The sequence below is a fragment of the Malus sylvestris genome, chromosome 6, assembly GCF_916048215.2.
Source record: "Malus sylvestris chromosome 6, drMalSylv7.2, whole genome shotgun sequence".
NCBI classification, from domain to species: domain Eukaryota; kingdom Viridiplantae; phylum Streptophyta; class Magnoliopsida; order Rosales; family Rosaceae; genus Malus; species Malus sylvestris.
In genome coordinates, this window is record NC_062265.1 from 16,514,968 (window position 1) to 16,526,241 (window position 11,274).

The following is an 11,274-nucleotide window of genomic DNA, read 5'->3' on the forward strand; positions in this document are numbered from 1 at the left end:
GTTCACTTTCGCGCTTCCAAGCATTTACAATGATTATGTGCAGGTAATATACATATGAATATGCCATGATGCAATCAAAATTCGACCATAACACAGTATTACTAAATATATATATAATATGGCATAAAATGCATAATCCGTAAAGCCCTACTCCCAAACTACTTATTTTCGGAAATAATTATTGATGATAAGCCCAACTAGATACTAGTTTAATTAACTTTCATTACTTACGTTTCCTTACTTCAAATTCCTAATTCTTCATACATTGATTTATGACCAAAATTTAACCACCAAATCATAAGGTTAAATCTTATATTTTCGACCAAAGTCTCTCACATTACTCAATTCCCAAAACAAGGCTATTGTCTCAATTATTTAGTCTCATTTATTGTATGACTGCATCTAACGTCTTGTCAGACTGCCTATGTACCCTATATAGGGATCAAGCAATTCTTAGTTCACAATAATTACTTCAAAGCATTCACAGTAATTGTAGGCCATAATCAATTTATAAACGTTTATGGAATTATCAATTATATATATATATACGATGGAAAAGAAAAAACCCACTGACCTAAGGTCCGCTTTACGACTTCCTAGCATGTATATCGAGACATCACGAACCATTGTCGCCTATGACCAATTATCAAACCACATCTTAGAGTTCTGACCGATAAAAATACATAATTTACATAAAACACACCCCTAAGATTTGATCTGGAAGATCCGCATTTTAGATTTGTGATCTGTTACTTCCAAAGATGCACATTATGCTTCTAGAACAACATTCTACAATTTCATTACGATCTAATGGTTGGATCTCTGCCAATTGCCAAAAACCAAGTGGCGGTCAACATTTTATTTTATGAAATTACAAATCCAATTCAAGAAGATCCGTGAGTCGGATTCTCGGTCCATAAGTTTCTATGTTCCTTAAATATTATATACTATAACATACTAAAATTTGGTGACGATCCAACGGTCGGATCGTCAATTTATATCTTTACCAAGTAACGTATCCTAATGAGTTTAGGTCCAAATGATCAATCTACGATATAAAATTGCCAAAATTGAACTCCAGACATCTAATTTAGCCTAAGGATAACATTGACGGTCCCCTGGCCATGCACCGCCACATGCACCGCTGCGGGTGGCGGTCGGCCACCTCGACTCATCGAAAAAATCCAACCATTTCCAAAAATTATAAAAAATTTACAAGAATGAAGATCTCAATGAGTAGAGTAAACTTTATACCTGTGGCCAAGTCCAATTTGGCCGGGAAACACCTAATTACATGAGAATCCACCGGAAACCCTATAAAAGGTGTGCCTTGATTCATTCTCAATTAAACTCTGATGCTTTAACCACTGATTGGGCATTGTTCTAGGCCTCAAGGGAAGTTGTTTGATGGTGTGGATCGAAGGTAAACATTTCAAAAAAGGGGGTGGATCTCTCACGAAGGGTCTTCGGACTCATGGGTTGTTCTTTATAGAATCATGAAGAAATTTTGTTGATTATTGGCTATAATTGGATGCTAGCACAATATGGTGATGTTTAGGGATGATGGGAGGCTTCAACTTGCAGGAGAAAATGGTGTAATTAAGTCGGAAAATCACAAGGAGAGGTCGGATCCTAACCGGGTCACGAAAGATGAACGGGTGGAAGGGAAGGGACCGGTTTTCCCCTCCTTCTCCCCTTCCCTCTTTTCCCTCCTTTCTCTCCTCTTTGGTTGGTTAGTCTCATCTCCTTCCTCTCCTCCAATTAGGCAGTGGCCCTCTTTCCCTTTTCCCTGATTTCTTTTCCTGCTTCTTTCTCCGCCAGCCATACCCACACACCCAATACATATATTTCACTTTGTTTTAATAATAATAAAAACATAGTGTAAAAAAAATTAAAATAATATTTCATTCCAAATACCCTCAGGTTCGTAACTCAATAAAACTTTAACCGTAACTCCAAACTCACTTCTACCTGTGCCTACGCATCCGTAAGATCGAGCTCTATCCGAATATGTCAATAAACATGACAAAATATATGAGAATCACACACGTCCTCGAAAAATCACACTTTGCCCATAGGGCATTTGACACACCCTGATCCGGAGGATCCAGGTGTGCTGGCCGTCACGAGGGCGTGACGTAACCATAAGCACGACACGGAAGCGTAATAACAACATATAACAACAGAAATTCAAACCGAACTCAACATAACCACATACGGACATAACCGGACGAGTTTACAAGTAAACACATAAGTTCAGAGCATAGGTTATCTGCAGTCAAGTAGGACTAAAATAAGAATACATCACCCTCAGGTGAGTCCTACATGTCCCAAATCTGTCAGAAAGCCGGAAAGGACCTCGTGAGCCAACCACCGTTAAACTAGAACCTGGAGGGGCGCAAAACAAAATGAGTGGGTCAGTAAAACAAATTAGTTTTCCAAAACATTTCATTAAAACAGTTATATCCCCTCGCCGTAAAAACCTGTATACTTTCCCAGAATTATATAACCATATAAAATCTCAACATTTAAATCTCAAATCTTTAACATTTTCAAGAAACATGCCATGACATAAATCAAAATATAAATCAGGTGAAATAAGGAATCAATCGGAGACCCTGCAGTTGGTCCTATACGATTAATTCAATAGCTCAAAATCCCACTAAGCCGGAGTCACCACAGTGACCTATACGGCCCTACTCTGCACATCACTCGGAACTACGTAAGGTAGTCTATACGATGAAAGGTGTAAAAATACGCTCTAGTGCTTCTCTCATCATATCATCAGCGCGCATAACTAAGGTCACCCACTAGTCGGAATCACGCCTAGTGATCTGTACGACTAGCATGTCGGAACCCTCACATGGTCTGTACGACATCCACCTACTTGGATCCAAGGCGAGCGTGCGGTGTGGTGAATAATATAAGCACTAACACCTAGGGTGCAGATTATGAGCTCAACACATCTCAACAACAACAATTCAATGAATAAATGAACTCACCTGACTTACCTGTGCCTCCACAGCACCATGCAACATGTATGCATCATATATCAATCATATAACTCATGTGAAATTCACCTTTTCCAAATAATTCTATGCATGGCATTTTAAAAACGTTTTCTCATATAAATGCATTTTCTGGGAAAACAATAGCATATAGGTAATACGAAAACAAAACTGCCCACTCACTGATAAGTCGACGGGTCGTAACCCCCGTGGCGTCCCTGGATGCGGTCGTCCTCGGGATACGTCTCACCTATATGCGAAACAACTATAAAATCATTAATTTTAAGCATATCACCAATAATTCGAAATAACTTCTCATACAATGCTCAATTTTGGTATATGAATATACCACATCGACCTACTCGACGTCACGAGCGTCGAGAAATTTTCAGAAAAAATTTTGGAAGCCCCACGCGCCCCCACGCGCCACACGTGGCACGGGTCCACGCGCTGGCCACGCGCAGCACGTGCAGCGCACGTGTCGTCTTCTTCGCAGGGCCTCGCCGGACTGGTTCTCCGGTGGCCGGACTCCGGCCGAACTCCGGCCGATTTTCAAACTCACTGTTCTCCTTCGTTTTTCACCCATTTTCTTCGTATTTTATACCAAATTAAAGCCCTAAGAGTGTACTATCACGTTGGACTAGTTTTAGGGCCTAAAAACTACGAAATCTCACCTTGCAAAAACCAAAGATTTCGGCCAAACTTGAAATCTACGATCCCGACGTCCAAAACTCTCCAACGAACGTCCCCGAGCTTCCTTAGGACCTCCTAAAGCTCACCACAAGCTTGAAATCTCCTGAAACACAACATTTTACGTTCGCATGAACAGTACCTCAAAAATGGAGGTTCGGGATCTACGTGAAATCGAAGGTTTCACTTCCTAAAACTAGCACCAATGAACTCAGGACGTCAAAACGATGAAGATACATACCTTATTTGCCCCGATCCGTTGAGTTTCGAAGGGTTTTGGGTGAAGGTCCGTACGATATGGGTGTGTTTGGGTGTGAGGTCGGGAGAGAGAGAGAGAGAGAGAGAGAGAGACTGAGAGAGTGATCGAGAGGGAGGAGAGAAAGGGACTGATCTTGTGTGGTCAAACCAATCCACACCATCCAAAATCTCTCTTAAGTCCCTAACCACAAAAATATAAAATCAACTTCCAAAATATTTCTAACTTAAACAACTTCTTAAAAGTTTAGGGACCAAACATTTTCAAAACGTAATACACCCATACCTTGATACCTGACAAGGGCATTTTTGTCCTTTCACATTCCCGCCAAAAGTACCTCCGGGACGGGCTGTGACAATCTCCCCTCCTTATAGAATTTCGTCCCCGAAATTCCCATAACCAAATCAATCAATTAATACTCGTAAAATAACCTTGGGTACACCTCTCTCATCCGGTCTTCCGTCTCCCAAGTAGCTTCCTCCACAGAATGATTTCTCCACAACACCTTCACCAAACTCACCGTCTTGTTCCTTAGAACCTTGTCCTTCCAATCCAATATTGTGATTGGTTCCTCATCATACGTCAAATCCGGATTAATCTCTAACGGTTGAGGAGGAATCACATGAGAAGGATCAGAAATATAATGCCGAAGCATAGAGACATGGAACACATTATGGACCTTAGATAACTCCGGAGGCAGTTCCAACCGGTAGGCAACTTCACCAACTCTTTCAATGATCACATAAGGTCCAATATATCTCGGACTTAGCTTCCCTCTTTTCCCAAATCGTACCACACCTCTCCAAGGCGACAATTTCAAGAATACCCAATCACCCACATCATACACTCGATCAGTAGTATGCCGATCCGCTAAACTCTTATGTCGATCCTGGGCTGCTTTCAGGTTTGACTTAATTACCTGAACATTTTGAGTCGTCTCATCCACGATCTCAGGGCCTTCTAATACCCGTTCACCAACCTCAGACCAACATAATGGCGTTCGACACGCCCTACCATAAAGTGCCTCGAATGGGGACATACCAATGCTCGAGTGAAAACTGTTATTATAAGCAAACTCCATTAAGTCCAGACGATCATGCCAAGAATCACCAAATTGTAATACCGAAGATCTCAACATATCTTCCAACGTCTGAATGGTCCTCTCTGATTGCCCATCAGTTTGAGGATGATAAGCTGTGCTATACAGTAATTGAGTACCCAGAGCTTCCTGAAAAGCCACCCAAAATTTAGAAGTAAATCTCGGGTCTCGATCGGAGATAATATTTACTGGGACTCCATGATACTTGACAATCTTCGAAATAAACAACTTAGCCAATTTATTCAGAGGGTATTTCTCCCTCACTGGAATGAAATGCGCCGACTTGGTGAGTCGATCCACAATCACCCAAATACCATCAAATCCATTTCGCGTACGAGGAAGTTTATACACGAAATCCATGGTTATTTTTCCCATTTCCACTGGGGAACAGGAAGGGGTTGCATTCGCCCAAAGGGCTTCTTCCTTTCTGCTTTCACTTGCTGGCAAATAATACACCTGCTCACATATTCTGCAATTTCTCTTTTCATACCCGGCCAATAATAAAATGGTCGAATGGTATGATACATTTTTGTTCCTCCCGGATGCATCGCATAAGCTGAACAATGTGCTTCATCCAGAATTTCCTTCTTCAATTCCTCATTATTCGGAACATACATTCTGTCTTCTTGCATGAGCATACCATCTGATTCCCGAATTCTGAGGTCTTTCTTTTTCCCTTCACTTCTTAACTGAACCAACTCCTGAATTTCTTCATCCACCATTTGAGATGCAAGTATACGCTCCACCAAAACTGGCCTGACTTGAAAACTAGCAAGAAATGCTCCACCTTGATTCTCCCACTCCAATCTTACTCCAGTTGCCCTCAGTTCAGCAAGAAGAGGAACACGACTAGCATATAGGGCATTAAGTCTACCTTGTGGTTTCCTACTCAGTGCATCCGCTACTACATTAGCACGACCTGGATGGTATTCAATAGAACAATCATAATCACTTAGCAATTCCATCCACCTTCGCTGACGAAGATTAAGATCATGCTGGGTGAATAAGTACTGAAGACTCTTATGATCAGTGAAGATCTTACACTTCTCACCATACAAATAATGTCTCCAAATTTTCAAAGCAAAAACAATTGCTGCCAATTCAAGATCGTGAGTAGGATAGTTCATTTCATGATTTTTCAACTGTCTAGAAGCATAGGCAATCACCTTATTATGCTGCATCAAAACACATCCCAAACCATTTAATGAAGCATCACTATATATCTCAAAATTACTGCTATCGTCGGGAAGTACCAACACCGGTGCATGAGTGAGGCAATACTTCAATTGTTGAAAACTCCGCTCACAATTCTCATCCCACTCAAATTTAACATCCTTCCTGGTCAACTTTGTCAACGGTAAAGCAATCATAGAGAAATCCTGAACGAACCGTCGATAATAACCTGCTAAGCCAAGAAAGCTTCGTACCTCCGTGACGGTTCGAGGTTGCTCCCAATTCTCCACTGCTGCAATCTTTTGAGGATCAACTTGAATACCTTGAGCTGATACCACATGCCCCAAAAATGCCACTTCAGTCAACCAAAACTGACATTTACTGAACTTGGCATACAACTGATGCTCCCTTAATTTCCTTAACACCAAATTAAGGTGTCGGATATGATCTGCTTGGGACTTAGAGTATACCAGAATATCGTCAATAAAAACAATAACGAATTTATCAAGATATTTCTGGAATACCTCATTCATTAATCTCATAAAAGCTGTAGGCGCATTAGTCAACCCAAACGGCATAACCGAAAATTCATAATGTCCGTACCGAGTTCGGAAAGCCGTCTTAGGTACATCATCTTCTTTAATCTTCAATTGATAATATCCAGATCTCAAATCAATCTTAGAAAATACACATGCACCTTTCAGCTGATCGAACAAATCATCAATGAGAGGCAATGGATAACGGTTTTTAATCGTTACCCGGTTCAATTGTCTATAATCAATATACAATCGAAAAGTTCCATCCTTCTTTCTCACAAATAATACTGGGGCACCCCAAGGTGAAGAACTAGGTTGAATAAAACCTTTATCAAGTAATTCTTGCAACTGGATTTTTAATTCCCTCAACTCAGCAGGAGCCATTCTATAAGGAGTCAGAGATATAGGGTCCGTACCTGGAAGCAAATCAATAGAGAATTCCACCTCCCTGTCTGGTGGTAATCCCGGCAAATCATCAGGGAATACATCCGGATAATGTCTGACCACACCAACTTCTTCTATACTAGTAGGAGCAACATCATTTAATACCACATGTGCCAAATATCCCTGACAACCCTTCGATAATAATTTCCTCGCCCTTATGGCAGAAATAACTCCATGTCTCACCCCACTTCTCTCGCCCACAAAAGTAACCTCGGGTAATCCAGGACGATAAAAAGTAACTGATTTACCATAACAATCAATATGGGCACGATTATGGTGTAACCAATCGGCCCCTAAAATCACATCAAAATCCACAATATCTAACGGAATAAGATCAGCGGACATAATCACGCCCTCAACCATCACTGGACACCCCAGATACACACTATCCACATAACATTTATCTCCTCTAGGCATGGCAAACTCTAAATCAAATCCTAGAGGTGAAGGGTGAGGTTGGGTTATTTGAGCAAACGTATGAGAAATCACAGAGTGCGTAGCACCACAATCAATCAAAACCTTAGCAAAATGACCAAGAACATTCAACGTACCCATAATCAAGTCTGGATGGTTCTGAGCCTCCTGCAAGGAAATATGATTAATTCGCCCCTGAGCCTGCTGTCGTCCACCTCGGCCTCTATTGCCCTGATTACCTCGTCCCCGAGGATTACGTCCCTGGCCTGGCTGACTAGGCTGCCTGGATGATCCTGCACCACCAGTAGCAACTTCCCCCTGACGGGGCTGGCCTCCCTGATGCCACTGCGATTCACCAGCTGGCATAGAGGAATAAGATGAATAACCTCCAAAATCCTGAGAATATCCAGCCTGAGAGTAAGGCTCCTGGGAATACTGATAAGGTCCGGGAGCATACGGAGCAGCATCCCCCTGATAGTGGTAAGCACCACCACGACTCGGCTGGCCATAACCACCCGGTCCCAAATTCTGCTGAACTGGTGCTGGAGGTGGTATAGTGGTCTGCTGTGGTCTCTGTTGACCCTGGGGGCACTGAGAAGCCCGATGTCCCATCTGCCCACACGTAAAGCAGGCACCAGTACCTCTCCTACACTCACCATGGTGACGGAAGTTACAACGGCGGCACCATGGAGCGCCAGATCCACCAGCATCCCTCTGACCCTGAAATCTGGGTCCACCAGAAAATCTTCCACCACCTCTCCTCGGGCTAGTAAAACTATATCCCCCACTAGAAGAGCTCGAACTCGCTCCACTCTTCTTAAAACTCTGTGTCTGTCGAGGTCCCGGAATAGAAATACCCTTACCTTTGTCATTCTTCTTCTGACTCTCATTCTTGTCCTCGTCATCCTCACTGTCAGGAAGATTATCAGAGTCCTCCATCCTAACCAGAATCTCGAAATACTCATGATAATCAGCGCAGGGGAGTGCATTGGCAAAGGTACGCCACTTCTTCTTAGATCCCAACTTGAAACGTCGAAGCATCTCTCCCTGATTACCAGCTGTATCAGTGTCATAACGAGACAAATCAGTAAACTTTCTATAATACTCATGTGCCGACATATTTCTCTGTTTCAACCTGGTGAATTCCTGCTTCTTACGGTCAATATACTCAGGAGGAACGAATCTCTTCATAAAATGCTCCTTGAATACTTTCCAGTCGGCTGCCGTCTCAGGTGACATATACCTAGCCTGATTTATCCACCATGCTGCTGGTTCACGACCCAGAAACCAAGTGGTGGTCTCCACCCACCTATTAGCAGGGAGATTCCCCTGACTCTGCATCACCTGGAAAGTTTTCTCAATATGATCTAGCCATTTCTCTGCCCCCTCATGACTTTCATTACCCATAAACCGATCTAACTTCAAGTTGTACATGGTCTCCAGAGGTGTCCTCGGAGGAGGGGGAGGACGAATCACATTCTGTAAAGCCTGGGCCATCGCTTCCCCTAACTGAGTAATATCCGGGAAATTAGGTTCAGAAGTACGGCGGGACTCCCTACGCTCTCTACGAGGCGGCATGATTCTGACAGAAAACATCAAAAGATCGTTAAGACATTAACAAATTTACAGGACTGCAACCTAGGCTCTGATACCAAACTGACACACCCTGATCCGGAGGATCCAGGTGTGCTGGCCGTCACGAGGGCGTGACGTAACCATAAGCACGACACGGAAGCGTAATAACAACATATAACAACAGAAATTCAAACCGAACTCAACATAACCACATACGGACATAACCGGACGAGTTTACAAGTAAACACATAAGTTCAGAGCATAGGTTATCTGCAGTCAAGTAGGACTAAAATAAGAATACATCACCCTCAGGTGAGTCCTACATGTCCCAAATCTGTCAGAAAGCCGGAAAGGACCTCGTGAGCCAACCACCGTTAAACTAGAACCTGGAGGGGCGCAAAACAAAATGAGTGGGTCAGTAAAACAAATTAGTTTTCCAAAACATTTCATTAAAACAGTTATATCCCCTCGCCGTAAAAACCTGTATACTTTCCCAGAATTATATAACCATATAAAATCTCAACATTTAAATCTCAAATCTTTAACATTTTCAAGAAACATGCCATGACATAAATCAAAATATAAATCAGGTGAAATAAGGAATCAATCGGAGACCCTGCAGTTGGTCCTATACGATTAATTCAATAGCTCAAAATCCCACTAAGCCGGAGTCACCACAGTGACCTATACGGCCCTACTCTGCACATCACTCGGAACTACGTAAGGTAGTCTATACGATGAAAGGTGTAAAAATACGCTCTAGTGCTTCTCTCATCATATCATCAGCGCGCATAACTAAGGTCACCCACTAGTCGGAATCACGCCTAGTGATCTGTACGACTAGCATGTCGGAACCCTCACATGGTCTGTACGACATCCACCTACTTGGATCCAAGGCGAGCGTGCGGTGTGGTGAATAATATAAGCACTAACACCTAGGGTGCAGATTATGAGCTCAACACATCTCAACAACAACAATTCAATGAATAAATGAACTCACCTGACTTACCTGTGCCTCCACAGCACCATGCAACATGTATGCATCATATATCAATCATATAACTCATGTGAAATTCACCTTTTCCAAATAATTCTATGCATGGCATTTTAAAAACGTTTTCTCATATAAATGCATTTTCTGGGAAAACAATAGCATATAGGTAATACGAAAACAAAACTGCCCACTCACTGATAAGTCGACGGGTCGTAACCCCCGTGGCGTCCCTGGATGCGGTCGTCCTCGGGATACGTCTCACCTATATGCGAAACAACTATAAAATCATTAATTTTAAGCATATCACCAATAATTCGAAATAACTTCTCATACGATGCTCAATTTTGGTATATGAATATACCACATCGACCTACTCGACGTCACGAGCGTCGAGAAATTTTCAGAAAAAATTTTGGAAGCCCCACGCGCCCCCACGCGCCACACGTGGCACGGGTCCACGCGCTGGCCACGCGCAGCACGTGCAGCGCACGTGTCGTCTTCTTCGCAGGGCCTCGCCGGACTGGTTCTCCGGTGGCCGGACTCCGGCCGAACTCCGGCCGATTTTCAAACTCACTGTTCTCCTTCGTTTTTCACCCATTTTCTTCGTATTTTATACCAAATTAAAGCCCTAAGAGTGTACTATCACGTTGGACTAGTTTTAGGGCCTAAAAACTACGAAATCTCACCTTGCAAAAACCAAAGATTTCGGCCAAACTTGAAATCTACGATCCCGACGTCCAAAACTCTCCAACGAACGTCCCCGAGCTTCCTTAGGACCTCCTAAAGCTCACCACAAGCTTGAAATCTCCTGAAACACAACATTTTACGTTCGCATGAACAGTACCTCAAAAATGGAGGTTCGGGATCTACGTGAAATCGAAGGTTTCACTTCCTAAAACTAGCACCAATGAACTCAGGACGTCAAAACGATGAAGATACATACCTTATTTGCCCCGATCCGTTGAGTTTTGAAGGGTTTTGGGTGAAGGTCCGTACGATATGGGTGTGTTTGGGTGTGAGGTCGGGAGAGAGAGAGAGAGAGAGAGAGAGAGACTGAGAGAGTGATCGAGAGGGAGGAGAGAAAG

General features: G+C 42.8%; 1 protein-coding gene across 1 annotated transcript; it reads right to left on the minus strand.

The window, feature by feature from the left end:
• Positions 1-7,763: 7,763 nt before the first annotated feature.
• LOC126625471 (uncharacterized) lies at positions 7,764-10,665 on the minus strand. Its single transcript, XM_050294560.1, has 4 exons — positions 10,385-10,665; positions 9,519-9,581; positions 7,904-9,202; positions 7,764-7,788 (listed from the first exon to the last, which is right to left on the minus strand). The coding sequence occupies exons 3-4, from the start codon at positions 9,196-9,198 to the stop codon at positions 7,764-7,766; spliced, it is 1,320 nt and encodes a 439-aa protein (XP_050150517.1). The 5' UTR covers positions 9,199-9,202; positions 9,519-9,581; positions 10,385-10,665.
• Positions 10,666-11,274: the final 609 nt, after the last annotated feature.